Source organism: Nuphar pumila, chromosome 2, assembly GCF_984573655.1.
Source record: "Nuphar pumila chromosome 2, dmNupPumi1.hap1.1, whole genome shotgun sequence".
NCBI lineage: Eukaryota > Viridiplantae > Streptophyta > Magnoliopsida > Nymphaeales > Nymphaeaceae > Nuphar > Nuphar pumila.
Genome location: NC_143250.1, coordinates 7,750,042 through 7,773,803, shown reverse-complemented (window position 1 = coordinate 7,773,803; position 23,762 = coordinate 7,750,042). Strand labels below are relative to the sequence as shown.

General features: G+C 37.9%; 2 protein-coding genes across 4 annotated transcripts; one reads left to right on the top strand and one right to left on the bottom strand.

Moving 5' to 3' along the window:
- The first annotated feature begins 698 nt into the window (after nt 1-698).
- LOC149844630 (lactoylglutathione lyase GLX1-like) lies at nt 699-8,291 on the top strand. The gene is made up of 9 exons (XM_089997276.1): nt 699-815; nt 2,344-2,494; nt 2,599-2,723; nt 2,959-3,023; nt 3,115-3,327; nt 5,047-5,094; nt 5,223-5,330; nt 5,428-5,580; nt 7,987-8,291. Exons 2-9 carry the CDS (start codon nt 2,364-2,366, stop codon nt 8,035-8,037), a joined length of 894 nt encoding a protein of 297 aa, XP_089853402.1. The 5' UTR covers nt 699-815; nt 2,344-2,363; the 3' UTR covers nt 8,038-8,291.
- Nucleotides 8,292-8,582: 291 nt separating this feature from the next.
- LOC149844629 (arogenate dehydratase/prephenate dehydratase 1, chloroplastic-like) lies at nt 8,583-14,544 on the bottom strand. Of its 3 annotated transcripts, none has more exons than XM_089994979.1 (11): nt 14,053-14,544; nt 13,058-13,125; nt 12,808-12,900; nt 12,540-12,740; nt 12,352-12,432; nt 12,147-12,242; nt 11,903-11,980; nt 11,726-11,815; nt 11,566-11,633; nt 11,242-11,323; nt 8,583-9,058 (listed from the first exon to the last, which is right to left on the bottom strand). In XM_089994979.1, exons 1-11 carry the CDS (start codon nt 14,300-14,302, stop codon nt 9,002-9,004), a joined length of 1,164 nt encoding a protein of 387 aa, XP_089851105.1. In that variant the 5' UTR covers nt 14,303-14,544; the 3' UTR covers nt 8,583-9,001. The 3 variants fall into 3 exon arrangements, with proteins under 3 accessions (XP_089851105.1, XP_089851101.1, XP_089851104.1); XM_089994975.1 differs by having other exon boundaries at nt 12,352-12,462; nt 14,053-14,537; XM_089994978.1 differs by having other exon boundaries at nt 12,808-12,912; nt 14,053-14,432.
- Between the last annotated feature and the right edge of the window lie 9,218 nt (nt 14,545-23,762).

The following is a 23,762-nucleotide window of genomic DNA, read 5'->3' as shown; positions in this document are numbered from 1 at the left end:
TATATATATATATATATATATATATATATATATATATATATATATATATATATATATATATATATATATATATATATTCAGGAAGCCAAATTTGAAAATTTTGACTGTCTTGGATCCAAACCGATCGGACTTTCCAATGTATTTTGAGATCCGAGATTTGATCCGTTTGCAACCCTAATATACTGCTTATGGTGGTACACACTTGATTTACATAGATCTAAAGCTCCAAAACCAAAATCTGACCATTGGATCATTTTAACATATTCTATTTAGTATTGTCAGGTATTAAATTTGACCTTAATGTGATGTTTTATATCATTTTTCAACCACTCTTATTTTCATAAATTGCGAGCAATTGATTTTCACAGTAAAAAAATAAAATTTTATGGTATATGAAACATGATAAAACCTTATAATATACTAAATAAACCACGCGAACACATGTGTACATTAGATTTACTACTTGATGGCTTGAACTATGCAAAGAAAAGTGTGTACCACCGCATGGTATCAAGTACAAAACCACTATATATTTATGTGTGTGACGATATTTTTCTGAAAAAACGAGAATTTTAAAATATCGCGAGATTTTGTCGAGAAGGAGATGCTTAAGGTTGGCACAAAGTGTGGGGCACAACGGTTTTTTTTGTTAAGCTTTGACTGTTTGACAAGACCTTACCATTGATATATTCGGGAATCATAGGGCACTTTCCCACAATTGCGCTCTCGTAGGGCGGTGGGAAGGGAGGGTTGCCCTTATAAAAACTTAACGACCACCATCCTGATCATCATTTCTTCCGGCTATAGGATCTCAGGTATGCTGAAACGGAGACTACCCACATCATTCTTTCTTTTCGTCGGAAAAGATGTTCTTTTAAAATGAGACTATTGAGTCTTCTTTTTGGGGATTCTGTTTTCACTTGCACGAATAATCGGTTTACTGTATATCCTTTCTTTACAAACAAGTTTGGATTAGGAATTGGATGATAACTTTTTTTGCTATCTGTTCGTTTATTTATTTGTATAGGACTGCAAAATATTTGTTTTTCTTGGTGATATGGAAATCTCTGTTATTTGTTGGTTGCGTGGTTTTCAAGCGTGATGATATTTGCTGGAGTTGTTGAAATGCATGCTATTTTTTTTTTTGAAATTTTCTGGACAAAACTTTTGGTGCAAAGGAAGTGGATGGCGTTTTAAAACTTTGGTGGTAAAACTCTCTCTCTCTCTCTCTCTCTCTGTTCTTAACTCTTCACTTTTTGAATGTTCTCTGATTTGTATGCATATCTTCTTAATTTCCTACTCCCCTGTTCATAAGGTTCCCACTTTTGTACTGGTATGTAATGGATAGGAAATGTTTACTCATGTAAAAAGATTTTGTATTTGATTTTATTGTGATATCGTCACCCAGTTTCAAGAATGTATTGTTGTTAGTTAATATAAGAACTTTGATGTTTGTTGAACTTTGTTATTTATATCAGGTACTACTGACCGGACACTTCGTATAAGTGATGAATTATGTTGTTTCAGAAACAGTTTTATTGCTTTGGTTGGCCTTGAGTTGCGTCGAACAAGTGATTCATGAATCGGCATTTGACTTGGGAGTAATTGCTTCTAATGTGTGCTTAATTATTTGTTTTAGGTCTAGTGAAGTTCCTGTCACTTGATCCTTGTTCTAAAATCCCATGAGTTCTCAATTGCTACTGAAGTTAGTTCAAGTGTATTGTATTATGCATAAAGGAAGCTTGAAAGCCGGGAAACAAATAAGGGTTTTGACTCTGCTGGCCACATTTAGTGGAAGATTTTTTGTCTTTTCAATTATTTCAGAATGATATTTGTTGTCTATCATGCTTTAAGTTCTTTTTCTTTGGGGAATTTCAAATTCCAGCTTAGACTCAGCCTTGGTCCTATGGCTGATTGGCCAAATAACTTTAACTTCTCTTGAGCATTTAGTTCTCGATGGAAGGATACAAAGAATTGCATCCAGATCCAGATTTAATCTGGATTAGGTGAATTGGTCTGAAATGATCTAGCTTTATGACACTGATTATATTCTACTTTCTGTCGACATGTCCTACATAATTGGTCATGAGTTGCAAAAGAGTTGGTTATGTATGATTGCTTTGAGTTACCTTGAACAAATGTTCAATTTCAAACTTATTTCCATATTTTCTGTGATATGAGGAATAATCTAGCTTTTTGGATTCTAAATCTAACTTCATCTTTATCAAAAGAAATTAGTTTTTTCTACTCTGTGTTGAGTGTTATCAGTCATATCTTCGATTTTTCTGAGTACATGCAAAAAAAAAGTCCATAACTTAGAGTCAGGGATATTGTTAATGACAGCTTAGATATTGCTGGAAACAATGGCCTCTGGAGCTGGAGCTGAAGCTGAAACTGTTGCTGCTCCTGATGACGTGTTGGAATGGGCCCAGAAAGACAAACGCCGCTTCTTGCATGCTGTTTATCGTGTTGGAGATTTGGACAGAACCATAAAGTATGTTCTCTTTTAAAAATGAACACTGTTTTGCACTCAACTTTTACAAAATAAGATATGGATCAGTGCTCTTATCTAACTTGAGCATCCTGACATTTGCTCAGATTCTATACTGAATGCTTTGGGATGAAGCTGTTAAGGAAAAGGGATATTCCAGAAGAAAAATACTCTAATGCTTTTCTCGGATTTGGGCCTGAGGAGTCTACTTTTGTCGTGGAGTTGACCTATAGTACGTACTCATGCTGCCCTGAAAGTCCAATCTTGTCTATATTCTTCATCTCTGTGTCCAACTTTATGGAGGCTCAGGTGGCTTGAACTGATCATTCAGCAGTCATTGTATACTACTACAAACTGGAAAATTTTTTGTTTGGTCTTTTGCTTTTCTTTTCTTTTTTTGTCGCAGAACCATTTCCTGGATATACTTACTGACTGAAAGATTCCTATATTTTTATGCTTATTCACAGATTATGGAGTTGATAAATATGATATTGGCACTGGCTTTGGGCATTTTGCAATTTCAAGCGAAGATGTATGTATCATGTTGAAAGTTGAACACTTTAATGTATTAATGATATGCTCTAGCTCCCTGTTTTTCATGATGGGGTCACATGGGTTTCCAGGTATACAAACTGGTTGAAGACATCCGGGCAAAGGGTGGCAAGATCAAACGTGAGCCAGGTCCTGTTAAAGGAGGGACTACGGTAATAGCATTTGTAGAGGATCCTGATGGTTATGTTTTTGAGCTCATTCAGAGAGGGCCCACACCTGAACCATTATGTCAAGTTATGCTTCGTGTAGGAGATCTGGAACGATCCATCAAGTTCTATGAAAAGGTAGAATAACCTCTTGTTCATCTTGAATCTAATGTTCAAATCTTTTGTTCTAAGTGAATGAGCAATGCAGTCGGCTTCTAGGAATCAAAACTTTTGTAAGAGTTGGATATGTAAACAGTATATGCATGTTTTTCAACTTTTTGTTTGTGGTGGGTGGTTTTATAGAATATTTTATGCAGGAGTGGTTCTAGAGGGAGATGGTCCTTCTCAAATTATAGATTATGGGCATAATGAAAACCAACATGCTTAGTTAGTCAACTTATAGATGGTCCTTTGGCCTCATAATTGGTTAATAGGTGAGATATCTGAATCATGTTATTCCTAGTGATACAGAATGGAAGCAGTTTATGTTCTCCACATCCTCCTCATGAGAGGGTTACTTGCAACCCCCTGCTGGAAGGAGATGGGATATTTTTCTAACATCATTTCCTCCATACATTATGGTCTTCTCATACTGCATAAAACACTGCCTTGTGTTGCAGTGAAGAGGAGCTAACTCATCAAATACAAGTAATTGTGATGGATGAATTGCAAGTGTAATATCTGTCCCAAAATTAGCATCTGCATCACATTCTCTTGATCATTATCACCAAGAAGAATGTACAAGTTTTGTCATTGTAATGGTCTTGATGGAAATAAAGATAATGCTTATTCTGTTTTTCGGTTTACTTAGGAGGGATATGTCTCTCAACAAAAAGTTTATAAGAAGAAATATAATAGAAAACTTGATCCAAAGAAGCCAAGGAGAAAAACAAAAAAACATGGGTTTAGGAGAATTTGATGATTATTTTCTCTTTTTTTTTGTTTTTATGTTCCTTTCCTTAAATGAGAATAGAAGCATATAATTTAGAGTGAAATAAGATTCTAAAATAGAGATTTAAAGTGCTGAAAGTTAAATCTGTCGCTATAATAAGATGGCAAGCAATGAGAGGGATTTTGCAATGTGAATAAAGATGAACGAATTAAAGAAATAACCACAAGATTGTTGAGTGTTATTGGGACATGACATAATTTGGGTTGGATCTGGGTCCATACTGACCCGGTTCTTTTTTGTAATTTTCTGTTTTCGTTATTTGCCCCTTTATGTTAAAGTTTCTCTTGTATATTAGTAGAGGGACATTCTTGTTGTTGTTTCTAATATATAAAGAAAAGTATAGGGCACGATCTCCCTCATTGGGAATCATGCAGCTTCACAGCCCCCAACATCTCTATTGTCTCTCTCTGTTTGCTGCAGAACTTTTCTGGTACGACGCAAAATCTCACTAGTGTAACATTAACAAATTTCATGCTTAAGATGTCATTTCCAATGGGCCTAATTGTTGTGATACCCAATGAAGTTCTGAGTATTGTGATGTGTCAGTGTGGAAATGGAAGTGTACTGGTGGCTTAGATTTTAATTTTGGCACATAGGTGTCATTATCTGATCCCTAAATTCCCCATCTTTTGCTACTCCAAAATCCAAATGCATGTTAATGATCTTGCTTTCATAAAATATGGTTTTGAATGACCTAATTGTTATATAATGTCAAATGAAAGCCTGAACATTGTGATGATAACGTAAGTGCAGAAGTGGTAATGGAGAACATTCGTCACATAGCTGATAGCTGTCAATTGTGGCATGTAATTTTGACCCTTTCTAGAATCATTTACCTGTATGTTAAGTATCTAGTTTTTCTGTTCAAATTTCAATCCTATGCTAATTGGTGCTATGTTCTGCAGGCATGTGGAATGAAGTTGGTGAAGAAAACTGACAGGCCTGAGTACAAGGTAAATTTGTTCATCTTATATTTGGCATTGACCTTAAATGGTTAACTGTTCGTATCGTATTCTGGTTGAGGTTCCTTGCCACCTGAATATGCAGATGCATGACTAACAGTTGTTTATTGAAATATCAGTATACTATAGCAATGCTTGGATATGATGAAGAAGAGAAGACGACGGTCTTGGAGCTGACATACAATTACGGGGTGACTGAGTACACCAAAGGCAATGCATACGCACAGGTCAGGAATGATCCAGTTAGCTACTTTCAATTTCACAATTGTTTATTCTGTCGATGCAGTGCAAATTTGTAAGCACTTGGTTTTTCATTTGATCTAGGTTGCACTCAGTACTGAAGATGTTTATAAAACTGCTGAGGTTGTTCGTCGGGTTACACAAGAGCTAGGTGGGAAAATAACTCGGGAGCCTGGTCCTATTCCAGGAATCAATACTAAAATCACCTCTTTCCTTGATCCTGATGGCTGGAAAGTGGTAAGTTTGTACTCTTCAACTATCATGATGTTGCTTTATAAATCATCAGGCACTTTGCGTTAGTGTGCATAAATCCAGTCTGCTAGTTTGTTATTTACTTTGAGTCATGACTTGACAGCATCTGATTTATCAAGAATACACAAGCCTGGTTTATTACATCGCTTTGATCTGGTTTTCTGGCCACAGTTGCTTTGATTAGACATAAAAAAAACAATTGGAAGCAAAACTGGTCACAAACTAATTGTGAATTGAGGGACAAATAAGTGCATGCAATATTTCAGAATATTATTTATGTATTGAAAAGTGCAGGGGATAGCACCTCAGTAGGCTGGGGCCTTTAGGCTAAGGTTTGATCATTAATATTATTCATTTAATAAAAGGGCAGGGGATAAGCACCTCAGCATCTATCTGCATTTTGTCATGAATGCAAGGTAAGATTTTAAATCCACGTGAATCTCTATTTTCTGTCATTAATAAAAGGTGAGAAAAACCATAGTTCAATTTGCCTACCTTGTGAGGTTGCATTGCATCACGAAGAGTTTATTCAAAGTTTGTCCAAACGTCAATTAGTGGCCGCTCAAAAGTTCTGAGCAAAAGCCAGCAGAATGACATGTACAACAACCTATAGTGCCTTTGATGTATTCTCTGATCTAGTTCAACATATTTTTTTATAACTTTTAGATGTATCTGTTAATAAATGCTAATGAATTTTATATGAGCAATATCATGAGCAAATGTTTCATTGAAAGCATCACCCTATGTAAGTAGTACAGGTATATCCATTTTAAACTTTTCTATTTCCCATACCTATTCAGCTAATCTCCCTGAAGTTGATTCATGCATTTGAAGTGGGCTGTATATTGTATTGACCATTAGGAGGTTCTCTCTTTTAGACAGATAGTTCTGTCTTTTCTATCAGCCTCAATGGAAGGATAGCTGAGATGTACTTTTTTTTGTCAAATAGGCATCAGTTATCACTAACCAAATGCATAAAATTTCATCCATATGTTAAATATTGAGGATGCTGATAATGTAATTAAACCTGCACATCAGATTGGAATTTGAGCATTGGAGTTCTCTAGTTGCACAAGATTTTCCACATTGGAATTGGTTTCCATGGGTAAGGATGGAGTTGAATGCAATTCGAGTTTGGTTAATCAAAGACTTCCCTAGCTGCATCAATCAATTAAATAGATGGAAAGAAATAAATGTAGTTTTTTTGTTTAAAAATATATTTGAACCTAGTAGCCCAACATTATCTTGCCAGAGCATGAGACTTGCAATTCTGAGAGATTACCTGAATTCAAATATTAAATATGTGAGAGTTAATGAAACGCCTATTGTCTTGTCAGACTTAGGGGTTGACTGTCTTCATTGGAGATTGGATGACTCCTGTAAGATTGACTAATATGTTAGCCATGTCCCCTGGCTGCCTGACTGGCTGGCTGTTTTTCAAATTTAGATGATCTTTGAGTTTCCCATTCAAAGCTGCAGGGAGTGTGGCTACGCTGTTTGACATGTTTACAAGAATACTCTCAGTTGCCTAGGCTTATCAATTCATTTAGTGACTGTGAGTTTCTCTCTTATCCTATAACAGACCTTGAGGATCAGGCTTGCCTTTGTGTGTAGTTCTTCATATGACTATAGTATTAATACAAGGGAGAGCACTTGGTAAGTGTTTTTTTTTGTGGTAGAGAGAGACACAGAAAACTGTGTAAATGTATCAGCCTTATGTCTGTTTTTTGCTTTCTTGGGCCACTTAAAGTGGTGATTATGGCTTCGGGTTCAGGATACCTAAATTTGGACATATCGGATCTTCTGCACTGTAAGCAGTGCCATCAGATGTGAGATTAATGGCCAAGTCCTAGCTTGATGGAGAACTTAGAAGAGATTAATAGGTTTAGCTTAGGTCTTTGTTTGAGAATCTAGCCTTTCATTTTGAGGAGGATCAGAAGCTTTTCCTTCTGAGTCAATTCGTGATCTACGGATGATCTTTGTCTTATCAAGGTGAAGGAGGTGACTTTATTTAGTATTGGTGCATGCATGCTTCTACACACACGAGCAGGCCTATACAGATCCTGTGTTATAATGTCATTTTTTCCTGGGTTATTTGAAACTTATTATTGGATTTAGTGTCAATATTGTTAAATTTTCTTGCTTATGTTCCAATACCACTGTGAGACACTTGTATGATCAATTGTTATATCAGATAACGGTGATCTAGTGTGATGAATTATTATACCAATTTGTAGTCTGTAAATTATGCTATGGACCTGTTATTCTTGGTATATATATTAAAGCAAAACCATATGCTTATTCTGGGGTGTTTTATATGTTTACTGCCTTCTGTAGTTTATCAACACCACAAAGTTTCACCTGTGATTGTCCTGTAATTATTTGTTTCAGGTTTTCGTGGACCATTCTGATTTCCTAAAGGAGCTTCCCAAAGAAGAGTGATTACACGAAGGATATCTGTTTCTCGCTCTGCCTATTTCTGGTTGTTGGCCTAGTTAAGGCTGTCTAGAATAAATGGCTACTAGCTTTGTGTAGAAGTATGCTTTCCTCCTACTTGGGTGTCATTATGTGCAAGTAATATGTCAGTAGTATTGGAGTTCACATTGGGTTCTCTAGCTTTGTTTGGTGTCTTCAATACCTTATGTACTTGCGTATGAACCTAAGCATCTTATGATCCTGAGGCAAACTTTGACTTCTATTGTGGCTGCTATTGTTAGTGTGTGTCAGCGGGAGCGATGCATGTGCACATGGTTTTGTGTGGCTAAGATTATTAACGTACAATATGAACATTCAACAAATACTCTGGTAACGTCAATTGGATCTAAATCTAAAAAGATTTGAGCCCAAGGGAAAGTTGGCAGCCCAGCAACAGGTCAGGCAGATTAATGTTGCCAGGTATTGGGTTAGAGAGAGAGAGAGAGAGAGAGAGAGAGAGAGAGAGAGAGAGAGAGAGAGGTTTTTAATCTTAGATTCAATTTGGGGCAGAGTTGAAAAAAGATGCAACAATGTTTAGATGCTATATGGACTTGGTAGGTTCAGGCATATGGTGCCAAAAAGCACTAAACAAATAGATTCTTTTCGTGGATGGCAAATAAACATTAAACACAATGAACATCTCAACAACATGAAAGAATTTAGTTATGTAAATAAGACTCTTGGAGAGAATGGTGGCCTCAGAGCAATTCACAAAACGAGTATTAACTACCATAACATTATTATGTTCACCACGGTTTTCTCTGCATGGCCCCGAAAAAATAAATCCACCCGCTTAACAACTTGAGAGAGAGAGAGAGAGAGAGTTGATGAACTTCATTGACTTTTTCAAACTTCTCATCCTGCACCCTCCGAGCACCAAGAACCAAAATGTAACATCAAATGGAGATGGTCTGCCTGATGGAAATCACGTCTATGTATGCACATCCATGGGATAGGACCCAAGAACTCTAAGAAATGTAGCAACTTCCTGTACAAAATGGTCTCCAGTAAGTGCTAAAGGAGCTTTCTAATAAAAACAAGTAAACAAGAACTTGGAGCAAAAAACACCTACAAAATATGCTAACAGACATCACAGAGACCAAACAAGTGAAGAAAAAATTTCACCGAATGGATGAAACAAGTGAACATAGAATAACGAGAGACAGACGCTTGTCAAAAAACAATAGGCTTAAGAGAATGTTTCTAGATATTCTCGTTCACCAATTAATTCAGATGCTCTTTCAATTGGTTATCGATTACAATTATGAAAACATAAAAACAATCAGTAATGCTTGGCAGCATTGTTAACTCAGATGCTCTTTCAAGTGTTTATTATGAAGACATAATAAAAATAATGGCCAAAAAGTGCTGGTTAGCATTGTTTCTTAGAAACCTACAACACATTTTAATCTTTGGCATGTTCAAACCTTTTATCAACTTTCTCACTAAAGTTTGATAGTTTGGAAGGTCACTGAATAAATACTTGCTAGTCATTAGTTGTATTACTTTGTCATACGAATCTGAAACTAATACACAATTCCTGATATCAAGAACAAATTACTGTGGAGTGTTAGGCAATCGATAAACAACTCTGTACAAGCTTTATGAGAAGGGAAAGTAGGTTGGACATGATGGCCAGATGGTTGTATCACAGATATATTTGTTAAGGGTTGTTAAGTTCAAATTGCATGCATAGCACAAGAAAAGATGTGAAAGGAAGTCCAAGAAGGAACATAAAAGATGTCTTTGGCTACTTTCCAAAACTAAACCAGGTTCCTTAATGACATGGTTGGCAGGTATGAACAACAATTCTTACAATATCCTCACAAGATCCTAGAAATTGATGCATGCATGAAGTTTAAATGCATACGACTGTTGTCCATCACACTTCTGTTAATTCCATATCAACCCAAAAGTAGAATTTTGAATATCATTAAGAACACTAAATCCAGAAATGGGATAGGTTGGAGTCAATGGAAGGCTGCAACTGGATTCAAGCTCTAGGACAGGCTTTTATTGTCTATTTAAAAGTATTCTCACATAGGTACAACATTGATTAGAAAGCTCAATTTGAGATAAAGTGACTGGGCTACATCTTAGTAGTGAAGGGTACCCTATAAAGGACCTTATCATTTTGAAATGCAAGTGCATGGGGCCTAAATATCAATTGGAATATGCAGACATAATAACTTTGGGAAATTCACGGTCACATGAAGGTGTTTAAGGGACTGTTTACATAGAATACAACGCAACTCTGCACCGTTACTGCAACGTGTTATTATTCTTATTTATTGAAACTTCAATACAGAAATGAATGTATGTACAAATATGCAGACAAGCCTTTGTATTTTTAGGTTGCAGTTTTATAATAGCTCTTGGATTGTGGCTCAAGTGCCACATATGGAACATGGGAATAATAGGCTGATGCACTGCATGCAGCTGCTCATAATAGCACTAAATATGTTCTGGATATTGGAGATGAAGGCTGTGATGTGGACCTCAAATGCCTGATTCTAGTGGTTGATCATTGCATGTTGTATAATCTTATAAGATTCAAGTAGGATGCTGTATCTTAGCTGACAAAGGTGAAGTGCACTCATTGTCATTCTTTAGGATGTATCTTTCTGGAAAGATTTTAGCTAACAAACATGTGGTTCATAGTTCCAATTATTTATGACCAGTATCTGATAGTTAAATATAGCATGTTTGTGAGACTAATTGGATGGTCACACTAGGGTTCACAAAGTTAAGCTAACTCAGTTGCAAAGTCAACCACCATGTAGGACATAACTAAAAATTTATGCTTTGGTGGTTGGATAGCTAAATTCTAGCCAACAAAGCCCCAATCTAGTCGTTTAGATTCTTTCATGACAGATCTGCATTTCAAGACCAATAAATGTGGTATTTTCCTGTTAGCGTGTCCTAGTAAGATTCCTTTATTTGATTACATTTAGGCATTGGATTTTTCTGACTGAAAACCATTAACCGCTATTTCTAATCATTTGATAGTTACTCATACTAAACAGTCACTGAAACAAGATAGTGTATTCCACATGCAATCAATAGTACAAGAAGCCAAATGTTCAATGAGTATTAGATTACTTGAGCAACCACAACTTAGAACTGAATATACTTGTTGAGAATTGCAGTTTACATAACATATCAAATTACCTGCAGATGTCCTAAAGCATTTTGAGCACGTTGCTCAGCCATAGATGCTTCAAAATCAATGTAGAAAAGATAGTCAAAATACCTGCAACCAAAAGGAATATATTCTGATTAACTTGTATAGATTTTATCCTATATGAAGTCACACAGAATATTCAGACTTCAAGAAAATTGAATGTAATGGGGTCGAATGAGATAGCTGGATGGACAGGTTGCACCATCATAACCTAATGGTCTCAGATTCAAACCCCACAGGGTTATGCCCCAGCTTGCCAAACCACCAAGAAAAAAAAAACTTCAATATGAAAAAAAAGATGGCACCCTCACTTGGCACTTCCATTGTTGGAGTCATCGACAACCCTTAAGGGCTGTTTTCTTTGAGGCCTGCTCTCTATCTATGTAAGAAAAACATTAAATTAATCAAGCTAAGTTCACAGTTTAACATAAAATATTCTACAACACTTCTGAACATTGTTATCAGTGATACCTTTGTCAAATTAATGTCCCTTAAAGCAAACACAGCCAATGCTTTGAAAATAACTCCTGGACCTTCTTCTAAAGTAAAGACAATACTTGTCTACTACGGAAAAGGAAAAAAAAATCAGGAACTAGAAAAATCATGACAAAAGGATGATTGGTAGATAACAAAACAGTGCATATTTACCTTAAAAGGTCTGTCCGTTCTAGGAATTATGGGCTCGCGAGCAAGTATTAAAAATCGGGTGATGTTATCCAAATCATCCTGCACAAAATTTTGATAATACATTTAAGATTTAAACTCTTATACTAACTTTGCAGGTATTAATAACATATAAATGCATGACTTCATCATGGGAAAAAAAATCAAAATATTGTACATTAATTGGCAGAAGCGAGAAGAAATAAAGGTAAAACAGTAAGAATCTTGCCTGTATTCTTTCTGCGAGAACATCAAGTCCATATATTTCTGCAGCTCGTGCGCTTGCAACTGCTCCTGTATCTCTGAGCCCCTTAGCAGCTACAATCTGACCCATAAAAACTTTGAATTTATAATAAAATAAATTATAAGCATCAAGACATAACAAGTGGAACTAGGTCTTTACAAATTTCAAGAGAACTATTAAAGATACCAACCTGAGCAGCACCAGCAGTATCATCAACACTCTCACGAATAACTCCCAGTTTACTTAGTGCGAGCTCACACTGAGCAAGGGCCTGAAATGAAGAAACTTTCATCACATAAATCTACATGAAATACATTAAAAGTAGCTGTCAAGCATTGTAAGAACAAAAAGAAAACAAACAGCAGAGAAAACCAGAACCTGAGGATGACTCACGACACGTTTTAACTCATCCTTTGCAACACCTGGAAGCCCTAGAAGACAGTGGTTGACAGCCATCTGCACCTCGCCAACAATATGCAACCTATGACGAAGCAACAAGTCATAGTTGCGGTGAATGCTTCCCCCAACGGAATTTTCAATGGGGAGAACAGCTTTATCCACAAGCCACAGTTCAACTGCCTGCAGGAAGTCACAAGTTAACACCATCAAGGAGGTAATTAATTTCAAGGCAATAATCTAGTGAAACCTTAAAGGCAGCTTCAAATTCTTCACAAGGAACTGCTTCGCATTGAGGGTATGCTTTAAGGGCAGCTGCCTCACTGTATGCACCAGGTACTCCCTGTAAAAAATACTTCATGAAACCAAAGTAAGAATGTAAACTAACTGGAAGTAGTCAAAAACCCCTAGAAATGGAGCTAAAACCAAAATAATCTCATATAAGAAGTGAGAATCACAGTGGAAGTTTCTTACATTAATCTGTAAACAAGCCAACTAACCTGATAAGCCACGCGGACTTGAGAACCATGGCTAGGAAAAGCAGCAAGATCCGTAACAGATAACGGTTCTACAATAAGAATAAAGTTCATCGATCATTGGCAAGAGACAAGATTCAGTTGCAACATTAAACTCTAGTTCCATCTGTATTCTTAAACAGAACAATGGAATTTAAATAGCAAAGTCCATCAATGGGTTCTGAATATTTCCAGTCATAACTTACACTCGAATGACCAGAACCAAGCAACAATGGGTGCAATGAAAGTAAACAAATAACCCCAACATGGAACAGAGCAAACTGCTTTCACATAATGAAAGGTACACGTTAAGAACTGAATTAAGATTTTCTTTTTTTATCTTAGCCAAGCTGTGAGATAGCCCCGGTATTATTCAAGCCCAAGATGGTTCTGTTAATCTGACTGCCCATGATGTAGGAGAACGCACAAAAGCACACAGTCCACAATCTTTTAATTTCAAAGAAAATTTATAAACATACCAACCTCATAACTTTGCAATGGTCATCAGAAACAAACATCTTAAAAATATTATAAACTCAAAAGTTACTAAAAATTATTAGCCGATTATCCAATAAAATGTAAACGCATAGACATCCAAAGGTGTAAATTACAGTGTGACACCATTGATCTGCAAAAGCCATACTTCAGTAGAATACCCACAATCTAACAACCCATAACACCTGTCCCTACAAGTTGCTCAATGCCACAAAATAGATCTAAATTTTACTTTCCTATGGCTAATATAAGTCATTTACACACGTATTGTACCATACAAGATGAGAGGTAACAATCAAGAGAGAGAGAGAAAGACTCATGAAACCAAACTTAAGAAAACCAACATGAGAAGGAAACAAGAAACATTCTTGGCACCCGCAAATTCATGAAAACCAAACTCAAACAAGGAACATGCCCGGCACCAGAGAATTCACAAAAAAACAAACCAAAAACGAATGAAAAGGAAGCAAGCAAGCAAACCATACTTGGCAAAGGGATCATCTCCTTCCTCGGTTCACCATCCACCCGACGCAGTTCCACCGACGACGGCGCTTCATCATCGTTCACCAGAGCCGCCCGGCGAGCACAGACGCACCACCCACAGAATGCAGGGCCCTGTCCTTCCGCCCTCTTGTTGTGCTTCAGGCCATACCCAGAACGCCTATGCTCCAAATCCCGCTTTTCCAACCGGCCGCAATGCTGAAACCCAAGCGTGTTGAGTGCTTTCAGAGCCATTTCTCAGGTACCCACCTCAGATTTCTCATTATAGAGTCTGTCTGAGAAGCAAAGACACGCATCTGCACACAATTTCTAGTGGGGACTGGAGAGTTAGGTTTTACTTTTTTGCCTTTCTGAGTAAATTTGTACAAACAGTTGGTGGGCGCAGAGGGGATGGGGGTTGGGTGGTGGGTCGAGCAGTGGAAGTAGGTGAGACTGAGAGGGAGCCTGGCCCGGTCACGTTCTTCATCTCACCATCTGAGAAAAAGATTACATTTTTTCCACTGTTGCAATGACAACTGGCGGAACTAATGATGGCCCTTTGGTACTGAGCTTTGCTGTGAAGAAAAAACCTTGGGAACTAAAAATACAAAAAGTAGAGGAAAAGATAAACTATCACTAATATAATATAATAAATAATTTTTTTTTACAGAGAAAGTTGGGGTTAGGCAGACTCGTACCATTGGGATCCAAAAGTCCAACGTCCCCACACAAGGTGACTTGTACTGACTGCTCCTGCCAGACAAACGGATCCCCTGTTGATAGTGTAGTAAATTATTAGATAAGACAATATAGTACCATAAAAATAGCTTTTAATCGTTACAAAACAAGTTATGTAAAAAAGAAAAGAAAAAGGTAAAAGAACAAAGAAATATTTATAAAATTGAGAATATAATTATGCTTGACGTTGAAAGTACCTTAATCAAAGGTCTATATAACATCATACAAATATCTAAATGTTTAAAGATATGCCCACAAGCTTCCTACTTATTTGGTGTCACCAACAAGTTTGAAACGTACAGGTGCAAGGCTGAAGCTAAGGTGTACCAGGTGATAGGCAAGGGTGACCCGTGGTTTTACACCAATGAAGTTGATGAGTAAGCAGTTTTTACTTCATTATTCAAGAAAAAGAAAAAAAAACTGTGACTTGTTTACATAAAAAAATAAATAAATTATGGTGTTATCCTATCTTAAATATTATAAAAATAGAAGCAAGGATAATGTCATGAGAGTTGGAAGATAATTAAAATTTTGTGTGGGCATTTGCTTAGAGTTTTCTTAAAAAAGCAAATGGCACATTGTAATTTTTTCAAAAATTAATGAGTTTTCATTTATTAACTCTTCTCTTTCTCTCCACGTTTCCCTTTAACGACCATAAAATGAAAAAACTCTCTCTCTCTTTCTCTCTCTCAAACTTCTTTTGTCCACCAACCGGGACTTCACTTGTCTGGTAGGAACAGTGAGGACACGTCACCTTGTGTTGGGACGTTGCAACTTGCAAGTGGTATAACTGGTAGGGATCTGCCCTGCTAGGGATCTGCCTAACCCCAGCTTGCCTATAAAAAAAATTTGTCTTTTATCTATTTTAAATAGACATAAAATGAGGAAACAATCTCTCTTTCTCTCTCTCTCTCTCTCACTAAACGTCATTCTTCCCCTCATTAAATAGCAATAAAATGAAAATTAAAATTATCAACATGTTTATGATTCTCATAAATTATAAAAAAATGTAAGGGATTGGGTTGAATGACAGGATCTGGTGATCCTGGTGATCACCCATATAGATGCACTTTACAAGGTTCACTTAGTAGGAAAATACTTTTTTGATAATCTGATTATGATGTATAAGCTTGTTTTCCAGCGGTTTAAAGAATCAATCGCCAACAATAATTTATGTTTTTATGTCAAAAAAAGATCCAATAATTTATTTTTTATGACAAAAAATGATCCAAGGAAGGTACAATGCACCTAACAAACAGACTATTCTGAATATGAGGTTGGATTGTGTTGGCTTACACGGTTTTCCATCATGTGCAATGTGATTGAACACTTTTAGTGTGCTATGATCACCCAACATGTGAGGATCTTGTGCAATCCGATTGTAACCTGTTATCAGGTGCAGAACACATGCATTAAAAGTGTGCAATCACATTGAGCCTGATCCTCCCAAAAGAAATTGTGCAGAGGGCCTTCCGTCTATATATGAGATGCTTTGGTGTTATCATCTAGCCATGAGATCACCTAATATGTCCAAGACAGTGCCTAAAATGTCCCAAACAGTATCTAAAGTGCGATTGGCATGACTAAACTTTTAAGAGCATCACATAGATTTTATTGCTCCTTCAAACCACCAAAGCCTTTGGCACATAGATTTCAGTGCCTCCTCAAACCACCAAAGACTTTGCTAGTCAGTCTTATCATCTAGTACCCGATTTTCGGTTATGATATCAGGATCAGGGTTTAATAGGATCCACCATAAGAAAAACCATACTCGGACCCGATAAGAACTACATCAACCATACTTGAGCTATACCCGGTAAAATAATATTTTTATCATTTTTTATATTGAAAAATTGTGGGTCTTAATCGGAACTTAGGTCAGGCTCGGGTTTGATATAAAATTTCACAAACTATACTCGGCTCCATGTATTAATCGCACCTTCAGGTCCAGACCCAGGTCTTCTTATTTATCACCATACCCGGATTCTATAGGGTTTGGTATGGGTTGGGTGACGCCCCTAATCTAGTCTAAGACTGTAATGAATGTCTAAAGCTATCTAAAAACAGATATTTCAAAAACTATGTAAAGTTCCATGGTTGAACAAAAAAAAAAGGATCCTATCCTTTTACACATGATACAGAGAACCCTATGTCAACCTAGCCGTCCAACTGATGCATTTGGATGGCTAAAACAATCCACATCCATGTGAGAAATTAGAGAAATCTTTAACAGTTAGTTGGATGGCCAGGATTAAATGCCAATCATATGTCATATGATGGAATTGCCATCCGATGAGCAGCCGGGCCTCAAGGGTTTTGCCAGCCACAGGCCTACTGCCCGTATTTCCTTTCAATAAATGCAAAGACTACTTTTTTTGCATGTGGACCCATTACTGTATCATTTAATGTTAAAATGAAAGCACCTTCCTTTGGTAGGTCATAGTAAATGCAACCAACGGCTGCTCCGCGTGGTTGGTAGGAGTAGGGATGGGTCTCCACCCTCGCCCCGCCTCAAGATTTTACCCTCCACCCCCGCCTCCATCCCCGGCGGGGATGAATTTTATCCTCCACCCTCGCCTTCATCCCCGTTTCATGTCCTCCATCCCCGGTTCAAACGAGGATGAGGCGGGGCGGGGCAGGGATATTGCGGGGAAAAGTGGTCGGGGGCGGGGATGAGGCAGGGATCGTGGCGGGGAAAAGTGCACGTCCATCCCCGCCTGCATCCCCGAACGGGGATGGATTTTAACCTTCGTCCCCGCCTCCATCCCCGTTTCATACCCTTCATCCCCGATCCAAACGGGGCGAGGCGAGGTGGGGCCCCGCTTTCCCCCGGTCTACTGCCATCCCTAGGTAGGAGTAAGGATGGCAATGGACCGGGCCAGGGGTGGAGGTTCGAGGATGGATTTTAACCTCTACCCCCGCCTCTATCCGCATTTCATGTCCTCCATCCCCGGCCCAAACAGGGGCGAGGCAGGGCAGGACTTCATTTCCCCTCGGTCTAGTGTCATCCCTTAGAAGGATTGGGGGCAGGGCGGGGCAAGGCGGGGATCGAGACGGGGATGAGGCGGGATGGGGGAAAGCATAAGTTCATCCTTGCCTCCATCCCCGCACGGGGATGGATATTCATCCCCACCTCCATCCCCATTTCTCATCCCCAGTCCAAATGGGGTGAGGCAGGGCGGGGCTCCACTTTTCCCCGGTCCCCTGCCATCTCTAGCTGTCAGTGCACGTCTTCTTGTAGTGAGACGTTGCAGGTTCAAAATTCAGTGGTACAGTGAATAACTATGAGCTCACCTTATGTTGCAGAGCATCTAGAGATTCAGAATTCAGAAGCAGAGTTAGAATCTAAATCCAACTCTCCAGACTCGATCTTGGCATCGCTACCCAAGGCGAATAACGCGCTTGCAGGACGTTCCTTGTCCTATTGGATCTACCATTTAGCTGATGATCATGCTCCTTTTTTAGATGTTTCAATTCCACTGCGTTTTTATAGAATCATATTTTGGACATTTTATTGGCAATATTTATTTCATATAATTTTTTTATTTTTTATTTTTTTAGGAGCCGGATTCTACGAATACGGATAGTTTTGGTGCCCTGTAGGATTCTTTTGTGGTATTAGAGGGTGTATAGGGAACGCAAATCGTTTTTTTTTTTTTTTGTATTTGCATTTTTCTAATGCGTTTTATGCAGGATCCAGTTCACTGCATGTTTTTGGATCTGAATCAAGATCCGTTTCCAAAGGGGGTCCTAATTGGTGCCATTTTGGAGTGGACCATCTTGCACCTCATTCAAAATCCACCATTGACTATTCCAAGTCAATATGGTTGTTGGTCCATTTAATAACCATTGGCTAAATATAGCTTAGTCAAACTCATTTTTTGGAGTAAGGTTTGGGAAGGCCATTTTGCTCTTTAATGTGGCTCTTTCCTAAGCCCCAAATCTATTAATGAGGGGAGGTCGACCAAGGGGGGAGGTTGCTTCCTCATTTTCAAAAATTTGGCTGTGTGGCTGGTGAGAGAGAACTCGTGAGGTGGAAGAAGAATCAAATTTCATTTTTGGTGTGGAAGGTGCTTTTGAGAAGATCACTTTTGGCGTGTGGCTGAGTAAGCACCTTGTTCGTGAGGGTTGATTTTCAAAGAAGGTGTTCACCCCACTGTTCGTGGGTTTTTTTCCAAGTGACGTTGCTGCCTCCCAACAACTCTCCGTTATTGCCATATTCCACATACATAGCCGGTTCCATTTTCTTATTCTATATTGATACTTCCTGTGTTTTTCTTTTTCTCTTGAATATTACTGTTTGAAAGTTGCAAGTAAACCATTTGATGTTTGAGTGGAATGGTTGTTTGAAGTATTTTCATTAAGAAGTGATTCTATTGTTCACAAAATACCCAGTTTTATTTGGTTATTATATAACTCGGATTTTCTGTCAAAACCCGGATTCCTGAATCCAGAGTTGTCAAAAATGACTCTAAAGAAATGATTGTATCGACCTCAATACGGGTCAATTTTCGACATTCTTTAACTTCTTGAAAAGTTAAGACATTTATCTACAACTTTATAGTTGGGGTTATTTCATGAATCAGTCGTTTAAGTCCCTGAAAAGTGCTGTCTATGTTTCAGACTGATAAGAATCCACTGTTACCAGTTTGGTTCAAAACACTTCTAATGGTGTTCGATATTTTTCAATTATCTGGAGATTCTCTGTATAAAAATTTGTTTTGTTTGATTATGTGGAAAGATAGAACCTAGATCTAAATTTTTTATGTTTTAAGTTTTAATTGAATCTTTGTTTAAGTACCTAAAAAATATTAATCTCTCTGTTGCTATCGAATATTTGAAGTTTTAATTCCTTTGATAATATCTCATACCAATTCCAGAATTCAAAAATTTGTAGAGCCTTGTAGAAAACTCAAAAAATTCTGAATCTTAGTTCGTTGGAAAGGTCTAGATCTGACCTTTAATTTTTCAGTTAAAAGTTTTCACAAACTTCACTGTTTGCAGGGTTAAAAACTCCTTTGAACAGACTGTCCACAGAATCTAGAAGTTTGTCATAGCCTTGTTCATCCATCTTAGTTCCAAGTTTGTGGAATGGACACCGCTGATCCGAATCCAGTGATTTTAGATTTGTTAGAAAGGAGCGTGAATCATGCACAACTTTTCTTTAGACTACCTCTATCAAAACAGAGCACATGGGTCCCAAAAAATCCTTTTTCCTTGAGTTCTGTTCAAACTCATCTTCATAAAAGCTATTGTGCGTGACAAGATCCATTTGGATCTTAGATCATGGATCGATGTTCACCGATTCTACATCATTTTGGTATCAGAGCGAGGGTTGCTGGATTTTTCAATCCGATATGATTCTCAGTGTTGTGGGAAGTCAAATTTTTTTTAGGAACCATTCACCATGGTGGGTCGAATGGGCGGTCGAGGTCAAAATAGCTTTAATAGAAGAAACGATGAATGCGATCATCGTTATGAGATACGAGATTTGCAAAGACAACTCACCACGGCTAATCATCGAGTTGAATATTTAACTCATTAAATGGCCAAGAATGTTAGAGTTCATGATCGTCGAGCTGAGCGGAGTCCACACAGTTCTCGAGGAACTCGTGAGACTCATTCATATGATTCTGATGAAGACTTCAAGTCATATTGACGAAGTCTAGAGAGAAGAGATAACCTACAACCTAAGAGATCTCATTGGGATTCGAGCTTGCGTTTTGATATCCCAGAATTCAAGAAAACTGGAACTTCTGAAGAATTTTTAGATTGGATTAGCGAAGTCTGCGAAATCCTCGAATTTAAGAAAGTCCCTGAGGATCGACGTGTGGAATTAATCTCCCTCAAATTAAAGAGTCAAGCTGCAACATGGTGGCGACAACTCAAGCAAACACGCAAACATCAGGGTTGTGCCCCAATTAAGCATTGGGAGCACATGGAGCAGAAACTCCGTGCTCAATTCCTTTCATTAAACTATCACCGAGAACTTTATCAGAAATACCAAAGCCTTAAGCAAGAGACTCGTTCGATGGACCAATACATCGAAGAATTTCATGATCTCGTTGTACAAAATGACATTCATGAAAGTGAAGAACAACTTATATCAAAGTACATTGGAAGACTGAACTTTCAATTACATGATATGCTCAACTTTGTAGAGTGCTGGATTGTGTCTAAAGCACATCAAAAAGCATGCCAATGGAAAAGGTCTACCCAGAGGAAGACCTTAACTAGGCCTGGTCCTGTGACTAGACCAACAACGTGGCTCCCAGCGGTCCACACTGCGAAAGTCATCCCAGCCTATCGTCACCTTAATGCGTCAAACACACATAAGGTTACGAGCCAAAATGGTCTGATAGTAAATCAAGCTAGGACGTCTAGTTCAAGTACCCTCATCAAGTGCTATACTTGTGGAAAACTCGGTCACAAGTCCACTGAATGTTGTGGCAAAGCCTTATTCATTGAAGGAATTCATGAAGAAGAGGATGTTCCATTCAATCTCGAGTTTGATGATCCCATTTATGATCCTAAGATTGATTCTTTTAAAGAAGAACCAAAAGAGAAATTTGTAGATAAGGAAGTGTTGTTGCCTGATAGAGGTGAGGCGCTCATCACTAGGTGGATTTGTTTAGCCCCGCAACAAGAAACGAATGATTGGTGGCAAAGAACCCACATCTTCGAGTCTGCGTGTACCATCAATGGAAAAGTATGCAGATTCATCATAGACTCCAGTTGTTGTAAGAATGTAATTTCGGTCGAAGCCATGACCAAGTTACGTTTGACTTGTAAGACTCATCCCCGTCCTTATCAGATGTCATGCCTCCAAAAGAGCATTGATGTCTGTGTCGATCGGCAATACTTGGTCAAATTCTCCATTGGAAATATTTATTTTGATCAAGTCTGGTGTGATGTGCTTCCCATGGATGCGAGTCATATCATTCTCGAAAGACCATGGCAGTATGACAATTCTGTTATCCATAATGGTCGATCTAACTCATATTCATTCACATTCAAAGGGTGGAAGATTCATTTGAAGCCGTCCAAGGATTTACCACCTTTGTCTTCATCATCTTTATCTGCTTCATCATCTCATACTCCTTCTACCACCCAAATTTCCCACCCCACTTCATCCAAATTTGCTCCTTCGAAAGTCAAGCTTTTGAGTGCTTTTATTGCCAAACATGTGCTCCAAGAGGCTCTAAGTCAATCTAATATGTGTTATTTTCTGTTCTCAGTTGTTTCTGATTCATCGCATGGTGAGTCAAAGTCTGACACCATAGATTCTAGAGTCACGCCCCTATTAGAGGAGTTTTGTGAAGTCCTTCTCAATAAATTACTCGATGGACTACCCCCTCTGCGAGAAGTCCAACATCATATCGATTTACAACCTGGCGCGGTATTGCCATATGCCCCGTATTATCCCATGAGTCCTACAGAGTATGAAGAACTTCGTAGATAGGTTGAAGAATTATTGACTAAGGGTCACATTCGTGAAAGTCTTAGTCCATGTGCGGTTCCTGCCCTTCTTATGCCCAAGAAGAATGAAACATGGCGGATGTGCATTGATAGCTGAGCTATCAATAAAATAACCATCAAGTATAGGCTTTCCATTCCAAGATTGGACGATCTGTTGGACCAACTGACTGGTTTAAAAATATTTTCCAAGTTAGATATGCGTAGCGGATATCATCAGATACGAGTTAGGCCTGACGATGAATGAAAAACCACATTCAAAACTCGTGATGGTCTTTATGAATGGCTCGTAATGCCATTTGGTCTATCCAATGCTTCATCTACCTTCATGAGAATCATGAATCAATTTTTTTGACCTTACATCGGCAAATTCCTGGTCATTTATTTTGATGAAATTTTCATAGTTGAATCAAGCCTGAGCATCTTGAATACTTACGTTTAGTGTTTGATATCCTAAAAAAGAAACAATTTTATGCCTCTATAGATAAGTGTGTCTTCTGGGCCACTGAAGTTTTGTTCCTCGGTTTTATGGTCTCGACGACGGGTATATCTGTTGATCCTTCTAAGGTCGAGTCAATTCGAGATTGGCCTGTGCCAAACTCTATTACCGTTGTTCGTAGTTTTCATGGATTAGCTTTCTTCTATAGAAGATTCATTCCGCATTTTAGCAGTATCACTACTCTATTGACTGATTGTATCAAAGGAAAGACTTTTCAATGGAATTCCAAAACTCAACAATCATTTGAGTGTTTGAAGTCCTATCTCTGTTCAACATCTGTGTTAGTTTTACCCAATTTTGAACTTGCCTTTGAATTGTCATGTGACGCATCTGGGGTTGGAATCAGTGCTGTGTTGAGTCAGGAAGGTAAGTCTGTTGCATACTTTAGTGAGAAGTTAAATGAAGTCATGTTGAAATATAGCACCTACGATAAGGAATTTTATACTATCGTAAGAGCGCTAATGCACTGGAGGCATTATTTGGTGCATCAAGAATTTATCCTCCATACTGACCACGAGGCTCTCAAATACATCAACAGTCAGCATAAGTTAAATTCTCGTAAAGCCAAATGGGTAGAGTACCTACAAGAATTCACATTTGTTCTGAAACATAAGGCAGAAAAGGATAATGTTGTTGTTGATGCTTTAAGCAGAAAAACCATTCTTATCTTCTATGAAGTTATCCGTTTGGGGTTTTAAAGAATTCACATCATTATATGAGTCAGATAATTATTTCTTGAAAGTTATTAATGAAGTGAATAGCCAACCTCATGATAATTTCTCCCTGGTTGATGAATTTTTATTTAAGGGCAATTTGCTTTGTATCCTAGACTGTTCCCTGAGACAACATTTGATTTATGAGATACATAATTAAGGACACTTTGGTCAAGACAAAACTGCATTTGGTGTCTTCAACATATTTCTGGTCTCACATGCAAAAGGATGTGAATAGATTTGTGAAAAAATGTCATGTGTCATATAGCAAAAGGAAATGTCACAAATG